The sequence below is a fragment of the Homarus americanus genome, unplaced genomic scaffold (assembly GCF_018991925.1).
Source record: "Homarus americanus isolate GMGI-L3 unplaced genomic scaffold, GMGI_Hamer_2.0 scaffold14467, whole genome shotgun sequence".
Lineage (NCBI taxonomy): Eukaryota > Metazoa > Arthropoda > Malacostraca > Decapoda > Nephropidae > Homarus > Homarus americanus.
The window spans coordinates 5,542,196-5,566,905 of record NW_024733734.1 but is presented as its reverse complement, the minus strand read 5'-3'; the positions used below and the strand labels follow the sequence as shown (position 1 = coordinate 5,566,905).

The 24,710-nt window shown below is 37.8% G+C and overlaps 1 protein-coding gene across 4 annotated transcripts; it reads left to right on the top strand.

The window, feature by feature from the left end:
• Window positions 1-959: 959 nt before the first annotated feature.
• Window positions 960-21,507, top strand: LOC121869950 (longitudinals lacking protein, isoforms H/M/V-like). Of its 4 annotated transcripts, none has more exons than XM_042371546.1 (5): window positions 966-1,023; window positions 9,902-10,013; window positions 13,902-14,591; window positions 14,789-15,049; window positions 21,265-21,505. In XM_042371546.1, exons 2-5 carry the CDS (start codon window positions 9,933-9,935, stop codon window positions 21,373-21,375), a joined length of 1,143 nt encoding a protein of 380 aa, XP_042227480.1. In that variant the 5' UTR covers window positions 966-1,023; window positions 9,902-9,932; the 3' UTR covers window positions 21,376-21,505. The 4 variants fall into 4 exon arrangements, with proteins under 4 accessions (XP_042227483.1, XP_042227480.1, XP_042227482.1 ...); XM_042371548.1 differs by having other exon boundaries at window positions 967-1,023; window positions 9,905-10,013; window positions 21,265-21,506; XM_042371547.1 differs by having other exon boundaries at window positions 970-1,019; window positions 21,265-21,506.
• Window positions 21,508-24,710: the final 3,203 nt, after the last annotated feature.

Genomic DNA, 24,710 nt, shown 5'->3' with positions numbered 1-24,710 from the left:
TGTCACAGAAAGACTTCTGGTTGAAGCTAGTTTGAAGCTACATTTGGGTACATTTGGGTAATTAGTCGGACCGGCTACAGTGCGTATCAGAGACGTGACCGGCCGCCTAAGCGGCTAACGAGCCTATCAGAGGCAAAGAGGATAAACAATAGCCCACCTGGGCACAGGTCAATGACCCACAACGAGGCCTGGGGGTGAAAATTTTTTTAGAGGAGAAACATAATACAGTATATACTAATCTACACCAAGAAGATGTCATTGAAAATATAACAACACGAAATGACGTGTGCTAAATAAAAACGTATAAATCTGTATTTTGAAGCTGTGCAATTTAATAAATTGGAACTATATGGGTTTTGAATTCCACTATTGATAAAAAGCAGTATGAATATGAGGAAGAAGGCCAGATTTACCGTTGTTTACCTCTGACGTGACGAGCAGCTACAACGAAACAAATCAATTAAAAGTGTATAGACGGATATTATATCAGTGAGTGCATTACTTATTGGATACTGTATTCAGAAAATTTGAATACAGGGAGTTATTCAGAATTAGGTATAAGTACAATAATTTGATATTTAGGTCCCCAATAATTATATAAGGAGCTTTTCTAATGAGTCCTAGTGTTATAGGTTTTAGTCGTAAGTATGGCGAACTGTAAATGTTAATGAAGCAACAAGACTTTGCTAATGAAGAACTCTTAAATAATTGTAATAGCCATTCATTGTCTTACTCAAACGCGGCGTCTTTACCACATACAAATTTTAGTATGGGTTATAAACTGGATTTATTTTCAGCCAAATAATCACATTTATAAAAATAATATGTAAAAAATTAAAACATATAAAGTATATTATTAAGATATTTTATTATGATATTAAATTGGTTTAATAAGCCAATTAGGCAGAAATAATATTCAAAATTTATCCACAATACAAGGTGTATCTAAGTTAGTTATAAACAAAATGAAGGAAAGGTCACGAAAAATCATTTGAGGCGGTCAGAAAATAAGACATATCGTAGGTAAGAGCTCGAGTTACGTATAGAAATTAGCACAAATGGGAAGTAATAAGTATAGGTCATCACATAAGGTAGACATTAGCAAATTACGCAGAGAACTAGGAGAAAAAACCTGGGGTGAAGATTGTGGTGGGAGGAATCTGGCGATGGTCGGGTCTACCACAGGCTACATCTAGAAATTCTCTTAATATATGTGTAATTTATTTATGATATGATGCATTTTGTAGTTCTGGTATTACATCGTCATAATGTGTATAAACAAGGAAATTTCTAATTATCTTTGCTGATTGTGAAGAAATAAGTTGATAAATATGAATAGCTTGAGTACCGTATTCAGGATTCTTCTTAGTGACTTAAACTGCTTATGTAAGCCTACGGACAGTGTAATGAACAGAGGAGTGAAATTCTAGGCAGTGGATACAGACTAGAGGCTAATTAGTGACTTAAGAACCAGGTAGGTGTAGCCTGTGTCCAAAATAAATTAAAGTGAGAAGGGGTTGAAGGCGTCGTTTAGGTATTCATTGCTAATAATATTTCGTAATTTTCGGGATTTTCATTAAAAAATGGTAATAGTGGAGAAGATGGGGCTAATATGGAGGACTACACTGCTGACACATTTGTTTTGATGTTTATATTCTTGCGAGTGGATATTTTGCGAACAGCGCAAGATCTATATTTGACCATGACTCTTGCAGCATTTGTCATTTATTTTGTCGTGAGTTGATCGTTGTGTAGCTGTAAACATACCTATCAATATTTCTGTTGTGGATGGAATCTTATCATTATAAATGAGGCGACATTTACTAGAACCTTATAGAACCTGACCTAACCAACCAAAGAAACCTACCTAACTTCCTAGCCAGGGGCAGACCCCCCGTCATATTAAACAGAAAGTACTTAGCCAATCAGAGCACACTCACGGTAAAATATCATTACTAGGAACTTAGCCGGTCAGGGCAAAATATCCAAAACACATTCTTACTTTCTGTATATTTTCATCAGTGGGTTCTGATCAAATAATCATTTTGGTCAATATTTCGAAGGTGCCACCACCTAATTGACTTGAAAATGGGTTTTTATTGTGTTAATCATCATGTTAAATACAAATATGACCTTCAGTGACATTGGAAATGAGCTGTTGTTGAGATATTGGAAAAAGTGGGTGGTCAAACAATGCCGAAACCTCAAAAAATATAAAAAAAAGCCTAACCCAACCTACCTTAGCTTACCTAACCTAACCCCTAGTGTAAGAAACTTACCTTAAGTAAGAGATACATGAGGATAGAGTGAGGCGACTTGAATGAGGAAGTGGTGTCTTCTTCAGTGTCCATCTCTTACCACAGCACCATGCATGGTGATCTAAACGGTACTGACACTCTGAATTACAACTTGGGACACTTTACATGAAACAAAAACACCGTAAGCTCTAAAATGTGACAGCGGCTGCTGCTTCTTTGTACAAGATTAACTGAACAATATGGCAGCCAGTCATTGTACATCTATCTCACACAGACGCCATCTTCCAACTGGCTGCAAATGTTGATTAGTGCAAGAGTATTACGTCACATCAACACTCGCGTTGATGGGCCAAATACTATAAAATAAAAGTTAAAATAACTCAAAACTATACATTTCTGACATAAACGTTATAGAATAAATTATTTTTATTTTTTCTTTATCTCCTCATATATGACTCACTGTTCAGTTAGGTAGTGGCAACTTCTAAATACCAACCATCATTTTTATAAAAATTGCTTTGTTTGGTAGATAATTAGGCGACTAGGCACGCACTATTTTGTCTTTGTCTGCGTGATGTGGCGGTACACAGCCAATCATTTCGATTGACACCAGTCGCCAGTTTATATTTATAAGCCACATGGATTGGGTCGCTGCTCTCACTTCCACAAAAATCGTCAAATTACACCATATATTAGTAAGTTCTTTCTGTTTAATATGCTGGGTGTACAGAAGGGTTGAGCCCCATGGCTAGGAAGTTAGGTAAGGGTAGGTAGGTTTGTTTGGTTACAGTGGTGAGGTCTTCTAACAATGCTTCAGCCACTTGTTTTTCTTTTCAACTAAGGTTAGGTTTAATATAGAGGTAACCACTTTTTATCACATTTGCCATAACTATGAGTGTGTCCATTATAAAACACAGTGAAATTGCAGCATTTTTAAATTCGTTTTCGATGAAAAATCAGCGGCTGTCAAGTCATAAATAATTACTGAAGATGGTTAACATAGAAGTTGTTTGATTACATTCAATTTTTCCACATGATCTTTCGATGATATTAATAACAATGATACAACATTACATAGAACTTAAGAAATAGAACCTAACTTAACCAAAGAAACCTACCTAACTTCCTGCTGGGAGACTCCACCCCCTGGACCCCTGGCCCCAAAAGAAATTTGGTCCATAGAGAACAAGGAAAAACGTTGGCAGTGTAATTGGGATTGTTGCAATGGCTAATATTCCACAAACACCGGGAGAGATTTAGTTTCATCCACATGAATGCTTACACTAATGAACTATTTACCGGCCACTGTTACAGTATATGATTTATCGGATATAAAATGTATAAACCTAACTTACCTAACTGTACATTGGTTAAGTTGGTTCATTTTGTCACCGATTAATCATATACATGAAGTAATGTAACAATATTTGATAGGTCTTTGTAACAGGGATGTGCTTCCTCCGTTTTTTCCGGTATTCATTGACCAAAGATCAATGACGTTACACAACGCCACTATAAGAAGCATTATAATATGCCCCTCCACCCTATCCACTTGATCCACCCTTGGCGGGGGAGGGGCTAAGCATTATTCAATATAATTAAGTTTCTTTAAAAATTTTACACTTTCTTATGATCACAATTTATCACCCATACCATATTTCATAGTTGTATAGGCAACTCAGTGTGTGTGTCCCCCAGGAGGTCAGGGCTGTAGGGCATGTGTTTGTCCTCCAGGAGGTCAGGGCTGTAGGGCATGTGTGTGTCCCCCAGGAGGTCAGGGCTGTAGGGAATGTGTGTGTCCCCCAGGAGGTCAGGGCTGTAGGGCATGTGTGTGTCCCCCAGGAGGTCAGGGCTGTAGGGCATGTATGTGTCCCCAGGAGGTCATGGCTGTAGGAATGTGTGTGTCCCCAGGGGCTGTAGGGCATGTGTGTGTGTGGCCCCCAGGAGGTCAGGGCTGTAGGGCATGTATGTGTCCCCCAAGAGGTCAGGGCTGTGAGGCATGTGTGCATCCCCCATGAAGTCAGGGCTGAAGGGCATGTATGTGTCTCCCAGGAGGTCAGGGCTGTAAGGCATGTGCGTGTCCCCCAGGAGGTCAGAGCTGTAGGGCATGTGTGTGTGTGTTCACCAGGAGGTCAGAGCTGTAGGGCATGTGTGTGCCCCCCAAGAGGTCAGGGCTGTAGGGCATATGTGTGTCCCCCAGGAGATCAGGGCTGTAGGGCATGTGTGTGTGTGTGCTCAGGAGGTGCTGTAGGGCATGTGTGTGTGTCAGGGCATGTGTGAGGGGTCTGTGCACCCCCACCAGGAGGTCAGGGCTGTAGGGCATGTGTGTGTCAGGAGGTCAGGGCTGTAGTGTCAGGAGGTCAGGGCTGTAGGGCATGTGTGTGTCCCCCAGGAGGTCAGGGCTGTATGTGTGTGTCCACCAGGAGGTCAGGGCTGTAGGGCATGTGTGTGTGTCAGGGCTGTAGGGCATGTGTGTGTGTCCCTCAGGGGTCAGAGCTGTAGGGCATGTATGTGTACCAGGATGTCAGGGCTGTAGGGCATGTGTATGTCCCTCAGGGGGTCAGGGGTGTAGGGCATGTGTATGTCCCTCAGGGGGTCAGAGCTGTAGGGCATGTGTGTGTCCACCAGGATGTCAGGGCTGTAGGGCATGTGTAATTTGTGTATGTCCCTCAGGGGGTCAGGGGTGTAAGGCATGTGTATGTCCCTCAGGGGGTCAGGGGTGTAGGGCATGTGTATGTCCCTCAGGGGGTCAGAGCTGCAGGGTTGCTTTGATTTAAATCACATGATTTAAATCAGAGTAAAAAAATCATGATTTAAATCAAAATGATTTTTTTACTAATAACTGTTTTCTCTTTTTATTCTACATGATTGAAAAGTATATGCAATGCAGCAGGTTAATAACATCAAGATGATTAAAATGCTAAGACCAGGATATGTTCCACCTAATAGACATCAAATTGGAGGATCTCTTTTGGATCAAGCCTACGATTCAGTGATTAAGAATTATTCAGATGAAATTAGTGGGAAAACAGTTTGCTGCATGGCCATGGATGGATGGAGTAATGTCCATAATGAGCCTATAGTATGTATAACTTTAACAGCGGACAACCGTATTTATCTTGTTGACTCTATAGACACAGAATAAAGACACACAGCTGAATATCTGTTGAAATTAGCTGAATGTGCTACAAAAAAAGTGTGAAGACAAATTTGGATGCACAGTAAGAAGCTGTGTAACAGATAATGCTGCTAATATGGCAAAAATGAGAAGTGAATTCGGACAAGATAAATCCATTATAACATATGGTTGCTCTGCACACCTGTTAAATTTGCTTTCACAAGACCTGTAAATCAAGAACATTAAGGAGCACATTACTGAAATCATTAAGTACTTCAGAAATAATCACATCCCAGGATCTTTGTATAGAAGAGCAGGAGGAACAATGCTAGTAATGCCATCAGATACACAATGGAACACAGTGACATTGAATCTTATTTAAAGAACTGGGAGACCCTTGTCAAAGTGTGCAAAGAAAATAGTGAAGACATTGGTAAGAAAATTGAAAGGAAAGTTAATGATAAGGCATTAAAAAGAACTGCAGAAGACTATTTAGAGAGACTTAAGCCTATTGCTGTGGCATTGGACTGTGTCCAGAGAGAACATACCCTATTAAGTGATGCTGTAGAAATCTGGGTAAAACTGAAAACTGATATTAAGGAGTATTTAACAGATAAGAAGGATATGGATAAATTTGAAAAAAAGAATCAAAATAGCATTGACACCTGCCCATTTTCCAGCTAATGTGATAGATCCAAGGTATCAGGGCAGACATCTGACTCCTGAGCAGCGAGACATTGCAGAACAGTATGTGTGCGAGTCTCTTCCACATTTCCATTCAACATTAATGTCCTTCCATGGAAGAAGTGCACCATTTAAAGAGGTCTATTTTGGTAAAGATGTTGTAAAATCTCTCTCACCCCTTGCTTGGTGGCAGTATTTTGCCAATGATATGACAGAAAATGTAATGGATGTTCCTAGGCAATTATTTACAGCTGTTGCATCATCAGCAGGGGTTGAGAGAATTTTTTCCACATATGGATTTGCACACTCAAAGGTAAGAAATTGCCTAGGACAGGAAAAGGCATCTAAGCTTGTCACAGTACATAAGCATTTCAATGTTCAACTAAGCTAATTTAAATGTTTTGAACTATGTTTTTTGTTTACAGAATGAGAATATTGTGTTGACGAAGTTATTACCGGTAATTCTTAATACACTATAATCCTACAAATGTAAGAAAATAAACTTGTTACCAGTATTATTTTTTTTTACAAAATGCGAATATTACATTCTGTTGACTTGAAGAAGTTAAGTTATTAATTTTTGAAACACTGTAATCCTATAAGAGCATTTATGTTAAATTTCATTATTACGTTTGGATTTGTGCACTCAAATGTAAGATATGTTACCAGTTTTCTTTTATTTTACAAAAGGAATATTATTGTGTTAAATTCCATTGGTACATCTACTGCATAAATATCTTAATGCCAATTTTGTGTTTATTATCCCAAATAAGCTTTGGTTGAAAAATACTGTTTTTATGGTGTAAAAATACTATTTAAATGCAATTAGTAAAAAAATGAAAAAAAATCGATTTAAATAAAAAAAATCCGATTTAAATCAAATAAATCGATTTTTTTTATTATTTTTTAAAAATTATGATTTTTTCCAACCCTGCAGAGCTGTAGGGCATGTGTGTGTCCACCAGGAGGTCAGGGCTGTAGGGCATGTGTGTGTCCACCAGGAGGTCAGGGCTGTAGGGCATGTGTGTGTCCACCAGGAGGTCAGGGCTGTAGGGCATGTGTGTGTCCACCCAGGAGGTCAGGGCTGGGCATGTGTGTCCATCAGGGGCTGGGAAGGTAGGGCATGTGTGTGTCCACCAGGATGTCGAGGCTGTAGGGCATGTGTGTCCACCAGGAGGCTCAGGGCTGTAGGGCATGTGTGTGTCCACCAGGAGGTCAGGGGCTGTAAGGGCATGTGTATGTCCATCAGGGGTCAGTAGCTGCAGGGGCGTGTGTGTCCACCAGGATGTCGAGCTGTAGGGCATGTGTGTGTCCACCAGGAGGTCAGGGCCAGGGGCATGTGTGCATGCCCACCAGGGGTCAGAGCTGTATGTGGCAGTCCTCTGGGGGTCGAGCTGTAGGGGCAGGTGGCCACCAGGATGTCGAGAGCTGTAGGGGCATGTGTGTGGCACCCAGGAGGTCAGGGCTGTAGGGCATGTGTGTCTCTCCTAGGAGGTCAGGGCTGTAGGGTATGTGTCCCCCCAGGAGGTCAGGGTTTTAGGGCATGTGTGTGTGTCTCGCAGGTGGTCAGGATTGTAGGGCATGTGTGTGTGCCCCCCAGGAATTCAGGGCTGTAGGGCATGTGTGTGTGTGTCCCCCAGAAGGTCAGGGCTGTAGAGCATGTGTGTGTCCCCCCAGGAGGTCAGGGGTGTAAGGCAGGTGTGTGTGTTCCCCAGGAGGTCAGGGCTGTCGGGCATGTATATGTTCCTCAGGGGTCAGGGGTGGGGCATGTGTGTGTCCACCAGGAGCAACAGGCCAGGCATGTATGTCTCAGGGGTCAGTGCAGGGCATGTGTATGTCTACCCCAGGGGGTTGTAGCTGTAAGGCATGTATGTGTCTCCCCCAGGGGGTCAGGGCTGTAGGGTATGTGTGTGTCCCTCAAAGGGTCAGGGTTGTAGGGTATGTGTGTGTTCCCAGGTGGTCAGGGCTGTAGGGGATGTGTGTGTGTGTCCCCCAGGAGGTCAGGGCTGTAGGGTATGTGTGTGTGTCCCTCAGGAGGGGAAGACCCTATGATGTGGAGGAACATAAAGCTCTCCAGCAGTGGGTATAGAAGCATGTTAAAACAGAAGAGGCTGCAGCAGGAAGAAAACAAGAGGAAATTTTTTTAAAGAAACAGTTATAATCAAAGAAAACAGTGTGAGGAAATGGCTAAAAAATCAAGGCAGAACAGAGAGGCCTTCCAGCAATAAAAACAGAAACGTTTACTTTCCCTGAAAATCTAGCTGATGCAATTAAACCTAAGAATAAAACAAAGCCAAATGAGTGAATATTGATTGAATATTACATGGAAAGAAAACTAAATATTTTGTTTGTATATACTGTTTCATGGAACAGCTTATTTTTCTTATTTTAGTTCTACACATTCTATTGAAACCCCAGTTGCTGGTGCATTAGAGATAAATCCCTTTGGTAAGTACAGTACTGTACAGTAATAAATTTTGTATTCTTACACAATACAGTGCAAAAAAATCTTACCATTTAGTTTATCTTCGCTCAATAACGGTGCACAATTAAAAATATTAAACAAATTCAAGTTTAGTAACAACTAAAATTTGTAAAGGAATTATTAAGACTATATGCATGAAAAATATTGTTACATTAAACATACATGTTTGATTTTGGTTACTGTGTATTTGAATTATTAAGAGCTCACGAAATGAGTCAGAATGTGAGAAATTAAGTTAAATATGGTAGAAACTTCCCAGACCCCCCAGCTCAGAATAATTTTTATTTTATTTTTTATTTTTCAAGACTTCATCACATCCCTGTTGTAAGCATTCCTGTGGTTGAAATGATAAGTCAGATGTGGACAATGTTTACAGTGTCTAGGCATAGGATAGTGATTGGGACAGATGTACAGTATAGTAAAAGTAATGTTATGAAAACTTTATTCCCTCTTATTTTTGGGGCTTCATCAGGAAGTAATAAAGCAAATATCATAAATAGAAAAATTACCTTTAGTTGTTGGTTAAGGTGTGCAATTGTCATCCAGTAATACATTTTTCCTTACTCCCCCCATTAGATTTATATTTAATGCATCTAATTAAAGTTCTGGCATAAATAATTTTACAAACCAATGTACAGTACTGGTACCTGTACTTACCGATGCATTCAGTTGGAACAGCGTAAGACAAAAGTGGGTAATGAAGTGGGAGGAGCTGGTGCTGTGATGATGGGCCGGGCTGTGGCTCACCCTCCTTGGAAACTTCACCACTTCTTGATGAAAACATTATGGGTCAATACGGCTTATAAAATTATCCACAAATTTGGAGAAATAAAATAGTTTCAAAGGAGCTGTAAACATGAGCACAAGGAGAGCATTCACAGCTGGCAGAGTGAGGCACTGAGTGAAGTAATGATCTGCACACACTTTCCATTGGCTGAGCACACAGCTTAGGAAAAAGAAGAGACTGATAGGTGTTGCCTACTCATACATGGGAGTTTGGAACTGCTTTCCTCTTAGGAAGAAAAGGAAATTTAATTAAAATGAGTTATAGTTATGCTTATTGTTTTAAGTGAATGATGAAAATACCAATTGTAGATGAAAAGAAAACTACTGTATAGCTGGAAGCTAGCATGTGCTATACTGAGGGTCCAAACAGCCATGTGAACAGTGTTTTGCTAAAAAAATTTCTCTCTTGAGTTGAACACATTTAGTAAATGAATTTTCAGCCCTAAATTTAAGTTTATTCAACTAAATTATCATTAATTGGTTACCAATATACTATACGTATACTCTTTAAGCGTGACCTTACTTCATGTATAATGTACAGTATATGACACTTAATTTTCTTGATTCCAGAAGATTTCTGTACCGTTCCAGTAGAGTGGCCATGGATGGCGGTTTATTGTCCCTTAAGTGGAACAACCACCGCTCCACATTCCTTCATGTCCTCTCCACTGTCAGGCGGAAGGTAAAGATTATATATATATATATATATATATATATATATATATATATATATATATATATATATATATATATATATATATATATATATATATATATATATATATATATATATATATATATATATATATATATATATATATATATATATATATATATATATATATATATATATATATATATATATATATATATATATATATATATATATATATATATATATATATATATATATATATATATATATCATTTGGCACAGATGTAGGTTGTGATAGTGAAATTTTTGAAAGACTTGCGTTAATTCCCAATTATTCAGGAATGGCTTTGGCTAATAGTCTGTTATTGTATACAGTACAGTATATAAAAAGAATTCCCATCCAGTATTAACCTGTTGTAGGGCTAGGTCCTTTGTTTCATTTGTGTCTTGTATGAGGTGGTGATTGTGGTCCAGTAAAGCCTATCATGTACTGTATCCTCACCCAGTGGTATTTGTACAGTACTTGTTCTTGATATTGAAACAGTTCTTGCCACCAAATGGCCCTCAGAAGTTTTTTAACAGATGAGGTGATATTTTCGATAAAGGCTTTGAATAGACATCATGAACTGTGGGGACTTCAGAGGCTCAGAGACCTAAAACCTTGTGAGTCCCCCTTTACTACATGAAATCTTATCCTAGCTACACTGATAGAGTTGATCAGGAGGTTACAGTGTATGAGATGAAATCCCAGTCCACTGGGAGCTTTAAAGTGGACCTAACCACTACAATATCTCACATTGAACTTGGAACTCTGTTTCAGTTTTTCTAACTGAAGGGCAGCAAAGTTCAAACAAATGTCTTGCAGACACTAGAAGCAGTGATCAAACCAGCACACATAACTGCTTTTAATTTGGCTGTCAAACTATCAAGACAAATTTGAATCTGGTGGTTTGACAAAGATCTTGTGGTGGGTTAAAAAAAGAAAAAGAAGTAGATCTAATGTGTAATTTTTGTAATAATGATGATCTATGAGTAAGTATTATACAGTACTCTTAGATACACATTAGTGTTAAGGATTACAGACCTTGGAATTTACCTCTGTGAGTGCTGCCATAATTAGAGAGGTGTTAGGATGTTGTACAGTATTAATATTGAATCAACTGTTGGACATTTATCCAGTAACATCTCCGAGATACAGTCTCTCCTCGACTTAACGACGGGGTTCCGTCGCGACGACCAGGTTGTAAGGCGAATTGGTCGTAAGTTGAAAAGGCAAAAATAATACATAGAAATTCTTCTCAGCACCACGAGAACTCTCACTTTTACTCTTGCTAGCCATTTTAAAGGGAATTACAAACAAAAATTTTGTCAGTACACAGCGCGATCACTAATTTCGGGACTCGAAGATACGTATTGTGAAAAATATTTTATGCGACCATGGCCGTCGTATGTCCGGGTTGTCGTAAGTCGAGGAGATACTGTAATTATATCCCCAAACATATTCATAGAATATTAAGGAATCACATAGGCTGCTGTGTCTGTTTTCATTACCTCTCCTGTCATGGTTCTGGGTGGATCGGTGGGAGTAGGGTGGATAATATTATATAAAGATAATAATATGTCGTATTCTTATTTCTTACCGTAGAGTTCGATACCTTCACACTGGTTACTTACAGGAGATTATGGTGTATCTACGTAGAAGTTCACTCCACCGCTCGACATTCCATGATTTATACTTGATAAATGATAATTTAATGAATTCCATTAATTTCCAACATCTATCTCAGTTATTGGTTATACTTTGTCATAACCAATCAGTCATTACCTTTAGTAATAATAAGATAGGATCACAGATACGGGCAGATAATTGCACTTACATTTATTTGTCAAGCTTCCATACAATGATTTACAATTTGCATGGATATATGATTCACTCACGTTCACACTGTAATAAAATTAATCTTCTAAAAGAGGGAATTTTCAACTTGGGAACACGTGTGATTACTCTACTGTGGGTATGACTTAACAGAGCCTTAATTCTTCAAGTGATACATTTACTGCCAGCCTGGATTGCTTTTGTTACAACCAGGCTTCATCACAAGAACTTCTTTCCACGGCCATAACAACAAAAAATACTCTTGGGTTACCACACATTGTCTCGCGTCACTGACAGTCACTGTAGACGGTTGTCGCGGCAAGGAGAACTGGTAAGCGTGACTTGAATTAACCATTTAGGTGCAATAGACCAGCCTGGATTGCTTTTGTCGCAACCAGGCTTCCGCACGTGATATTTCCACAGGGATAACAAACCTAGGTTAACACACTTAGTCTCGTGTCGACGACGGTTCACAGGACGGAGTGGCGGTGGAGGACTCTGTGTGGTGTGGTGTCCCGCTCCCTTTCAGGAGGGAGAGAGTCAAGACGACTTCTTAACTAAGCCATGGCTCAGGGATACTCCTTAAAATGAGGTTTTTGGGTGTGAAGCGATGAACAGTACAACACTGTTTCACTGCCCACCCCCCCTAAAGGCTGGCTAACATACCTAATTGAAAATACATGTCCCAGTTATGCCTCGCCGGGCGTCTTATCTCTAGTAAAACAAACTTTGGAGTTGGTTGCGTGGGTAAGCCTAACGCAACCCATGACACCTTCATTTCAGTGTACAGTACAGTACAGTAATAATGTTTGAAGAGGAAGACATATTCATTAAAGGTGTCTTGTTTTCCCCAAGAGAGCTGATGACAAATATCATCCAGTTATTTTAAGGAGGATCAGGGAAATATTTATATATATTTATTTATTTTTTTACGGGGAATAGCCCACCCGGGCACAGGTCATCGACCCACAGTGGGGCCTGGGGGGGGGGGTGAGAATAAAAAAAATTAAAAATAGAAAAGGAAAACTGGCTTTTTAAATTGAGACAGATTGTATGAGTGGAAACACAGAAGAAGGCAGAGCATTCCACTGTTTGGCCGTGTGAGGAAAGAAGGATGTACCTCTACTATATATACAGTGATATCTCCGTTAGCTGGAACAATTAGTGCAGAGCACTCTGGGAATGAGAGATTTCCGGGTAACGAGACAACTCTCTCAAAGCTGGAAAAAATCCCTCATTCCTGGAACTTTCTGGGTAACGTAATAATCTTCTCGGAAGTTCCAGAAATTGGCCTAAGCATCATCTCTTGAACCCGCGCGCGAAGTGGGGTATGCTATAACGAACGGATCCTACTACGAATATTCCTATAACGAACGGTTTTACCTATAAAATTGAGATTGCTATAACGAACGAAACTCCTACAACGAACATTATTTAGAAAATTTTTTTTTTTTTTTTTTACTAATTTATTGTTTTTTTATTACAAGTATTAATGATATTCTTTATTTCAGGGGTTTAGATGCATATTTATGCACTTTTTTACAATTTTTACAATTTTATATTATATTTTTCAGTGTTAAGTGGTTGTATTTGGGGGCCTGGAACAGATTAATCCTATAACGAACGAATGCTATGTGAACAAGGTTCTAGAACCAATTAGATTCGTTATAGCATACCCCACTGTATATATATATATATATATATATATATATATATATATATATATATATATATATATATATATATATATATATATATATATATATATATATATATATATATATATATATATATATATATATATATATATATATATATATATATATATATATATATATATATATATATATATATATATATATATATATATATATATTGTGATGTAGAGTTTTTGATCTTGGGAATTGAATTTTTTTTTAGCTAAATACAATACAGTACAGTACAGTATACAGTACTCTAATTCAGTTCTTTACTGTGGGTTTTATTACATGTAAGAAATTTGATTACCTGGTAATTGTTTCTTATTTTACTTTTCACAGGGTTCGTATTGTGATGTGACTATTGCCTGTGATGGAAAGTTCTACCCGGTGCACAAACTGGTTTTATCAACATGTAGTGATTACTTTGAACAGATGTTTGAACGGACAAACTGTAAACATCCAATAATAGTGTTAAAAGATATTAGACATGAGGACTTAGAGGCCCTCTTAAACTATATGTATGTAGGTGAAGTGAATGTGTTACAAACTGATTTATCGGGACTAATAAAGGCTGCCGAGTGCTTAAGAATAAAAGGGTTGGCTGTCCCAGATGAAGCACCGAGTGAATCAGAGTCAACACAAGATGGTAAAAGAAATGTACCATGGGCGGGGGATGGACCAGAGGCCAAACGAAGGAGACCGGAAGAAATCTCTCCTGCCACACAGAGACTTAGTCATGCTTCAGGGGATAAGGGAGGGAGGGAGTCTACAGCGAGGCCACCTGCTAGCTACAGAGAACCATTCAGAGCACCCATAAGGGCAAGAGAGCCTGTCAGAGTCCCATCCAGTCCTAGTCCAGTACCTGTACCGCTAAGTCCAGAGACTCGCCTGTCAAATCCCTCTGCTCCAGTGTCCTCTCCAGAACTACCACATCCAGCCTCTCATGAGCCAGGACTTACTACACAACCTGATACCAGTACTACCCAAGGGCCCACTAATTCTAGCGAATTAGGTGGCACAGATAATACAGTAAGTTTTATTTGATTCTTTATAGTTAGCTGTGGCTGTGTGAGAGATAAATTCTGCATCCATAGAAATAGAAGAAATAGTCATGAAATACTTGTCTCAAAAACAGAAAATAACCTTTAGACTAATTAAGAATTGGTTATTTAATTATTTAAAAATTTTGTACAGTAATGGATTACTAACAAATACTCAACTCCCAGTTGATAATAGATGATCCCCTAGTCAAAGAAGAACCTCAGGAGTCATATTCCGAAGCTGAAGAAACCAAAGAATCCATTCAGTCAGCAGACTCCGACCCAAGTTTGAATTATTCTCTTCAACCCGGTGACCAGCCTGGCAGTTTGTCAGGAGAGGCAGCAGGTGCAGGGTTTAATCCTCAAGGGATGAGGCACACTAATCAGCCACAAACCATGGAAGACCTTGTAGCACAGGCTCTGCCTGGGGCATCAGGACTTCAAGGAGTAAGTATAAAATATTTACGTACTCTACTGTAATTTGTAAAATTTTGATTAATGGTCATTCATAAGGATGTTTTCTTCAGGGAAATATTTACTTGTTGGTCCTACTCAAAATTGCTATCAGGGGAGGTGGGGGTAGTTGATGCTTTTGTGGGTATGAGACCGCAAATATTATAAGTACTGTACAGTGGTCCCTCGATTGATGAATGGTTCAATTAACGAAATTTCGGTTAACGAATTAGCTCCCATAAGGATTTTCAGTTCCAGTAACGAACAAAACTTCAATTAACGACAGCCTTACGAGAAACACGCTTTGTTGTGCGCATCAGCTGATCGGCTAGTCCGCCAATACAGTAATTGGTTCTATGTTTACATTAGTTTCCAGTGGAGTAAATATCAAGAAAGTTGTGCTCTTGAATATTTGTGCATTTTTTATATTATAATTATTGGTCATTCTGAAATTTAGTTAACATATTGATAATATACAGTGCAGAAATTATTATGAAACATGAAGAAGGCATTAGAACCAATGCACTCTGTAAAGAATATGGCATGTCATCATCGACTGCCTCTACAATCAGCTGTTTGATATGTAAACAAAGCTGCTGGGAATACGACATACACACCTCAAAGTAAGTTAAAATACAGTATTCTAACGTTTTTTATTTATTATTGTACATTTTACTGTACAGTCCAGTACTGTAGTTAGTTTATATTTAATGTTTTGTTAATTCTATTACCGGTATACAGTACTTTGTATGTACAGTAAGATCTCATATTTTGCGTTTTTGAATTTCGCGAGCACTACCTAATGCAACCAAGTCTTATATTTGGTGTAAAATATCGTGAATTTCACTAGATCCAGCCAGCTGAACGTGAGATCCAGCCAGCTGAACGTGAGATCCAGCCAGCTGAACGTGAGATCCAGCCAGCTGAACGTGAGATCCAGCCAGCTGAACGTGAGATCCAGCCAGCTGAACGTGAGATCCAGCCAGCTGAATGCTGGCCACCTTCTTGAATGAAGTCACAGCCCTCATACCAGTTACAGTCATTTCTGCTACATACATGTGTTGTCAACGCAAATTGGTTGCAACGCGATTGATGAATAGGGGAACGCTGTTTGTAAAACGCGAACTTTTGTATACGAATGTTGGCTATAGCGAGATTCCATCCTCAACGTCTTAAGCGTGGCGCGGGATTATGCAATATTTACAGTTCACGTTCGACATCACATGTTCAATTGAATCGTGTCTTTTGTTTGTGATGTGTTTTTTGAGAGGTACTCTGTTGAATCGTGCGGTTTCTGTCAATTACTCTGATTTTTGCTATTTTCTCCGATTTTGTTGTGTTAGCGATGAATACGGAAAGACAAGGAAAGAAGAATGCTTCAAAGAAGCGTTCTGGTGATCGAATTGCCGGTGGTAAACGTAAAAGTGGCTTACAAGAACGCAACTGTCGCGTTGTAGCCCACGCCATCCTAGCGACTGCCTGGGCTGTTATTGTGTGCTTTTTTGAGTGGTGCTACCACCTGTCGAGTCAAGATAATGGCCTCTACCTCTACTGGGGGTCCTACTGGTGCTGGTGGGACAGACCCACCTAAGCGGCAAAGAAGGAAAAGGAGAAGCGGGACTAGGGGGTTAAGTTTGCCAGGTACTTGATGCAGGATAAGCAGTGTGTGATTAAGTTACTTGAGGAAGTCCTAAAAACTAGTTTCTGGAAAGCAAAATCAGGTCAATAAAGGCAGAATTTGTATCATTTGGAGGTTATAAATGGGAAAATCAGAGGTTGATGTAGAGTGGCCAGTTTATACTGTTATTTTTCCATAAGTTTATGTATTTTCATTTGATGAATTTGAATTTGGCCCAATTTTTCCAGTCTATATTACTCGCGAGATACAAGATCTTACTGTATACTTTTTCTGTGAGTTGGAACCAATTACCCAATATCCCATTGAAATAATAGATTCAGTTAACGAAATTTTCGGTTAACAACCGACTCTGTGGAACCAATTGTGTTCGTTAATCGAGGAACCACTGTACTTTATTATTAAAACTTGTCCACCTTCAGTGACAACCACATTATTGTTATTATTACAAAAGAGCCTTGACTAATGACGGTAATGTGTCCTCCAATATTGCAGTGTAAGGTGAATCATCATATCATGAATCATTAATTACCATTAAAATAAAGTAATAATAATGAGATGAATTCCAAGTTCTGACCTTTTCATATCTTTTGTGTGGCTTTTTACCCTCTTTTCCCCCAAAACAATAAAATTAATAAAATATGCAAACTATATTCTTTAAAGAATGTTTATGAATGCACCTTATACAATATAAATCAATACAGTAATAATAATGTCACACAAGAGGAGATGGGACGCCAGTGTTGTTGTCAGTGTTTACACCCATAATGTCAGTTATCCACCTGAAACTTAAGAAAATAAGACCCTGGTTGTTGTTGTAGTAAAGTTAATGTAAAATAAAATGTATGTTTTAATTGATGTTATTTAATGTACAGTAGAAGTAACCACTGATGGTAAAGATAAAAGTGAGAGACTGATAGTGGAACACCAATGTATACGTGCACACTCAAGGTAACATAGTCATTTATCTTACCTGTATTAAGAATGTGTACAAAAGATTCATTATTGCTTATTACTGAAAATGTATTTGATTGAATTAATGTTTCAATACAATTCATTAATAATATGTAGAATATTAAAACACACAAGAGGAGACGAGATAGCATTGTTTTCGTGAGTGACGATTGTTCTACATAAGAAACAAGAAAATAAGACCCTGGTTGTAGCTGTAGTGAACTTAATGAAAAAAATTGAATTCCTGTATGTATGTTTTAAGTAATGTTATCTAATGTTAATAAATAGAACACTAGACGTAGCTAACCATTAATGGTAAAGAAATAAAGAGAGACGATTGGGAACGCCAACGTGTGTACAGTAAGTGCGTACATGTGAAAACATATCGTCATTTCTCTACATATGAATATGAAAACAACACTTATTTACTGTTCATATATGTTTTAAATAATATTTACGAATGTAAAACAAAAATTCTACTCGCCAATGGTGGTAAAGTCTAAAACATAAGGACAGTCAATGATGTTGTGTGAGTTTATACTCAGATGTTGAAGTCATTGGGTTCAACTCTGGCTGAAGCTGTAGGTTCAACTCTGGCTGAAGCTGTAGCTTTCCATAAAGCTGTTGCTGAAACTGTTACTGAACCTGAAGTTGTTATTGAAGCTGCTTATGATGCTGAATTTGATGATGTAGCTGAAGTTGATGGTTTAGGCCTTCGAATAATAAAGCTGTCAAAAGAACCTTGCACAGCTGCTTTCTTTTCTCATTATACATCTTTATGTAGAGGTCATTTGTGTTTATTTAAATTTTAATGCTTTGTTCTGTTAATGGAGCCACTTCAGAAAATATGTTCATTGCTTACTCCATATAATATCACAGACCTCTCACCTTTTTCATATCGTTTTAACACATCTTGTTTCTCGGCTAAGCTTATACACTTTCTATTAGCTTTTGAACCAGCACTACCATCACTTGCTCTCTTGCTCATGTTGAATAGGGATGCAAAAATGCTGTAAGAAACCTGAGAAAGTTTTTCTGCTTTTCCTGTTCAGATGCGTGAAAACAAAGGGCCCGCCAGCTGTGATTGTTTATATTAGTGATGCTGGCGTCACCACTAACAAGCCCAGCAGTCTCGTGCGCAAAGCGTGTCTTTTTTTTTAATATCCGGATTTAGTTATTATATATACAAAAACTTAATATATTTTTTAATTTAATTGTGAATGCGAAGAAAATAATAGTGTAAATTGAATTGGGTCCTAAATTAACCAGGGTGTTAGATATGAATCTTTGTTAGTTGAACCGTCGTTATCGGAGGCATTTCTGTATTGTGCTTATTTGATATGTATTCGTAATGGCATCACTATTGTTGTGCATATGTCAAGACCCACCTCGTCTGAATAGTACTGTAAGTGGAAATATTGCCAAAATTTAAATTTTGGTCAGAATAGTCTAACTGGTCTATTTCTCTTCCTTAGTATGTGTAATCGCCAATGAAGATGACTACCGGTATAGGCTTGCAGGATAGTTAGACTTGTTACGATGGACTCGAATAATATAATTCGGTCATAACCTGTCAATACAAAGTACATATCAGTGAATCAATTCCTTAACACATGATATAAAATCTTAACATAATTATTGTAGACACAGTAATCATAGCAGGACACAGTAACAGAACCACATCTATCTATTCCTCAAATTCTAGTGTCTATAATGTTGTGTTGAATTATATTGGAGAATGTGTAATTATAAGATAAGTAATTCTCATATATGTAAATTATTTAATCATGTCGATCACACTTACTTGTTACGAGTCTAATGCCAGCAGAGGTTCTTAGTTGTTCACAGTATGTCTGTAAGAGGTAGTCTGACCGGGTACTCTCAGTGTATCCATGCGTGGATGGCCCCTCACCATCTGTAAAATTACATATTCAGCAAATACCAGGGTAGCTCAGAGTAAACACCCTGATAGCTTGCTTCTCTCCCCTCTCTTATATTTTCACTACCTCATAACTAAAGGTTTCCTGTGGGTAGTAACAGTGTGCGTACAGTAATAATCTATCATAAAGAATACTTTTGAAAGATTTATATAAAAAACTAGCAAGGAAAAAAAATGTCTAAACATTTTGGCGACTGTGTACCTAACCACCACTTATTTTTATTTTTTATTCTGGAACTCCATTACATTTCACATTATCTTTTTTCTGAGTACACCATCCTCTTCCTCATGATTTACTCTTTCTTGCCACTTGTGTTTTATACTGACTGATGCAGTGATGTGGGTACAGCATTAAGAGGAATCAACAGTTATCTCTCGTTTGTCACTTATACTTGTCAACATAGTTTTTATTTATTATAAAAATTTTTTTTGAGGGTTTCATGTGATTTCCCAACTTTTTTTTTTACATAGAAAGGCATCATTTGAATAAATATTTGAAAATATCTTAGCCACGAATATCACTCTGGATGAAAATATCTTCTCCGTGATTTCTGGTCATTTTACGGGCTCCAAACAGAGCGAGTGACAGGCTCATTAAATAAAATTCAAGTGATCTTGAGAGTTTTAATACCACATTAGTAGCATTGACTTAAACTATGAAAAAATGTATTCATGAAGTGAAGTGGACAAGACCTGCTTAGCCTTGGCATGTTATTGGTTGCTTTACACTATAGACAGTCGTAAAAAATTTTGATGCTTAATTAAAGTTCTTTGGACTTTTGATATTAAGGAATCTTTTGCAAATAGCAGAGTCTTGGGAGGTATTTGTTACAATATTCCACCAGACTTATTTGTGAATGTGTGCAGCAGGTGACTTATCTTGGTCCCATTTAAGCTCAGTAAGGGAATGGATTTGCCTTTTCCCTTTGGTTCTCTAGAGGCAGGAAACATGGGGTGTCTGAATATAGTTACAGCATATGGTACTTGTGAGTGATGTTCACAAGAGACAAGGAAATATTTCGCTGATAGGCCATTGGACCAGTGGCTTCAGTACTAGTGCCTACTATAGTACTATGGTTTGAGATGAGATTGATTGTTTACCATCTACAGGTTTTTATTTGTTTATTTTGTAATTATTATTTATTCTTGTCCCTCACAATACATTTCTGAGCCATTTTGGCCTAGAAACAATTTTGATGGAGTGTGTGGAGGTGGGAAGTCTACAAAGTTATTCTTTTCCCTTACTACAAATTACTTTAAAATAAATCTAACCTTCTGTTGAGGTGCAGTGTTGTATTAACAGTTGAAACTCATCTCCTTCCATTTCATGCCTTCAGATACTTAAACTATCTAGTGAAGGGCAACTGGCTGCAAATGAGCGAGGAAACCCTGTTAGGCCAAACCAGAGAATAGGGATGTGTTGTTGGTTTTGTGATCTCAGGCTTGCCCAGTCTCATTCCTCTACTGTGTGAGGGATAACACTTGGGCTTCTGATTACTCTTTCTAGGTCTCTTGCTGCTTAATGGGAGATTAATTAGCCTTTCAGATAAATCCCATCCACTGATGTCAGTCTCCAGCACACATACTTTAAAAACTTAGGTCTGTGCATAGCCAAATATGGATTTGCAGGATTATTATTATTTTTTTAATTTAAAATGTTATTTTGTGATTTTTCCTCAGAAATCTTTGTGGGAGGGAGATCGAGGTCTACTTGGGTTGCCTTTTGAAAGCTATTCAGGAAATCAGTCCAGAGCTTCACAAATGGTGAGTATATATAAATCACTATTTTGACCTTCCACAACCAAACTTTTCTGGTAATCCCATGTAGCCGGTGTTGTTAAGATGGGTGATTGGCTATTTAGCTATTGATGATTGCATAGTGTTAACTATGAATGTCAGACTATTTCTGGGTTATCTTTTATATGTGGTGTAATTGGAAAAGTAAAGGTGGTCAGTGCAATACTGGCCATGCTGCCTCCTTTCATATTGATGACTTAGTATACAGTTTGCTATATTCTCACTGTTTCTAATGGTTATGAGACCCACTATCACTCTCAGAATAGACAAAAATATTAAACAAGATTTTGAGTATAATACATGATAAGTAATCTTTCAATCTTTCCTAACCCTTCTCTTTTCTGGTGGAGTTCAGTGGCTATAATCTCAACAGTGTAAACAACCATTCCTCTACATTTTGTTTCTTACCTGGGAGCCATAACAGACTTTAACACAAGGTATAACAGTGTGTGGAAAGGACAGTTACTGTTTACATACACATGTAAACCTGGGATAAAGGGATGCATCACTGTGATGATCTATATCCAAGCTTCCATTTCTGTTTGTGATTAGTCGACCAACAGGGACGTAGTTTGTTACACAAGTGCCGAGTTAATCATGAGACAATAAAGAACCGTTTTGGGAGTCCTGAATTGGAGTTGACTACAGTATCTGTAAATGCTCATGGCTATGTTGGAGAAGACCTATGAACTATTGTAATACAGGTTGTACCTCTCTAGTCCGGCAACCTCGGGACCTGACCGGTGCCGGACCATGGAAATTCACCCTTTTCCTGGACAGATAGTGACTTGTGGTTATGCCTGGAAGCACTAGCACCATTTTCTCTGCGTCATGGTCTCTTTGAAGACATATTGAAGGGTTAAATGTCGTATAGTAGCTTCTCAAATTTCGCGAGTTTTTAATTCTTAACGTATTTTATTGGAACACAAAAAAATAAATAAATAAAAATTTTTACGGCGGAAACTTGAATTTCGACGGGTTTGAACGGCCTGCCAACGTGCAGACGACGGGCATAATCGTGTAAACAGTGTCATTTCTCTTATGTACAAAAGATTCATTATTGTTTATTACTGAATGTCTTTTTTATTGAATTAATGTTTATGTGTGCAAAATGAGGAATACAATTCATTAATAATACGTAGAAAATTAAAACACGTGAGGAAATGACACAGCATTGTTTTCGTTGATTACAAAACCAGTGACTGACTGGTTCTACATATAAAACTGAAGAAAATAAGACCTTGGTTGTAGCTGTAGTAAAATTAATATGGTTGTTTTAAGTAATGTTATTTAATGTTAATAAATGGAACTATAGAAGTAGCTAACGATAATGGTAAAGAAAAAGAGAGATCGCATATGTAAGTGCGCATGCGCACACGTGAAAACATATCGTCATTACTTTACATAAGAATATGAAAGCAACACTTATTTACTGTTCATATATATTTTAATTAATGTTTCTGAATTTGTTTTTATTGAATTAATGTACGTGTGTGCAAAATTAACAATAAAATTTATTAATAATACTTGGAATATTAGAGGAGACGAGACGGCTGCCGGCATTGTTTATGTTAAAGCTTACGAAACCAGTGACTGATTGGTTCTACATATAAAACTGAAGAAAATAAGACCCTGAGTTTAGCTGTAGTAAAATTAATGTAAAAAATGAATATGGTTGCTTGAAGTACCTGTAATGTTATTTAATGTTAATAAATGGAACAATATAAGTAGCTAACCATTAATGGTAGAAAAAAAAGTGAGACTGCTCGTATGTAAGTGCGCACATGTGAAAATATATCGTCATTACTCTACATAAGAATATGAAAGTAACACTTATTTACTGCTCATATATATTGAAGGGTTAAATGTTGTACTCTGTATAGACAAGCAGAGAGAGAGAGAGGGAGAGCAGCCGAACTGCCGGATGTAAACAAACCTTAATTTCCCGCGGCTTTTTTTTTTTTTTAAGGGGATTAGCCCACCCGGGCATAGGTCACTGACCCACATTGGGGCCTGAGGGGCAAAAATTTAATACTCCTGTAATAATAATAATAATTCAGATAAGGAAAAAAAAAGAAAAAAGAAAAAAAAAGCTGCCTATCTACCTATTGGACAAACTAAAATCGTTCCGGACCACGGGAGTTTCCGCACCACAGAATGCCGGACTAGAGAGGTACAACCTGTATAAACAGTAATGTTGACACAAGGTAGAAAGTTTACAATGCAAGACCTAGAAGCTTCAATGGCAGCTTCAAAGCCTGTCAGAGTTTGAGAATAAACTATCAGAGATTTGTGGCTATGGCTGAGTAAAATTGAAGCTATTTTGATGCACTTAGTTTATCATTGGTTCATGGGTCAGTTTTTCAGAAATGTTGTCCAGTATATCACCTACATCAAGATTCTTGTTACTGTACTTGTACCTTGTGGCTGTGGTAAATCCTTCATCATCAAGGCTCTTGCTACCGAGTTTCATATGAAAGTTCCTGTCAAAGATCCACTGTGCTTAGCAAGTCCTACAGAGAATCTGATCATAGTACATACTGTATGGATAATTTTACAGGGTAATGACCAATATCCACGTATAGAAGTTTGATGGTCTCACTGGCAAGAAGAAATTTAGTGAATATGGAGGGACTGGTGTTGAGAGGTGCATCATAAACCATCTTAGGGTTCAGCTGGACAGTATCTTCATTTCTACAGAAACTAACCCTCCTGATTTATATAAGGATGTGATTCAACCTGACCGCTTCAATGAATACTAATGTACAAATTTTACGTCATGTAAGACGCACTTTTTTGTCTGGAAAATGGCAAAAAAAATCAGCCTGCGTCCTATTTGTGAAGTTGAGGTCTCCCGTAAGCTAATGAATACACCAGTTGCTGTCTCCAGTAGGCTAAATTCTACCTAACCCAACTCCAGAATTTCAAATATGTTATTGCTTACTTGAACATATTATTATTTTTAATTATTTAAAAAAAATTATTTATTCTAAATATAAAAGCTTGATTTATAACTACTGTACTGATGATTATAACCTGAAACGATTAACGTCTGTACGGCAGACACCCAACTCTTCAGAGCTAAGCAGTAACCATTTCTGAACTCTTACAAGCATTTCTATCTATTATTGTCATACCTGCAACATTTATCTCTAAATCTACAAATACCTGATGCAAATGAAGATTTACAGTTAACTTTCTTTTAAAATTCACATCTGTTAACATCGCTGGCTGTATTGTAGCCAGGCTAGACTTGTCACTATAACCACCAGGCTATTGGTGTTATGGTTTGTCATCTCGTATTTTCGGGTAGATATATGTAACTTTCT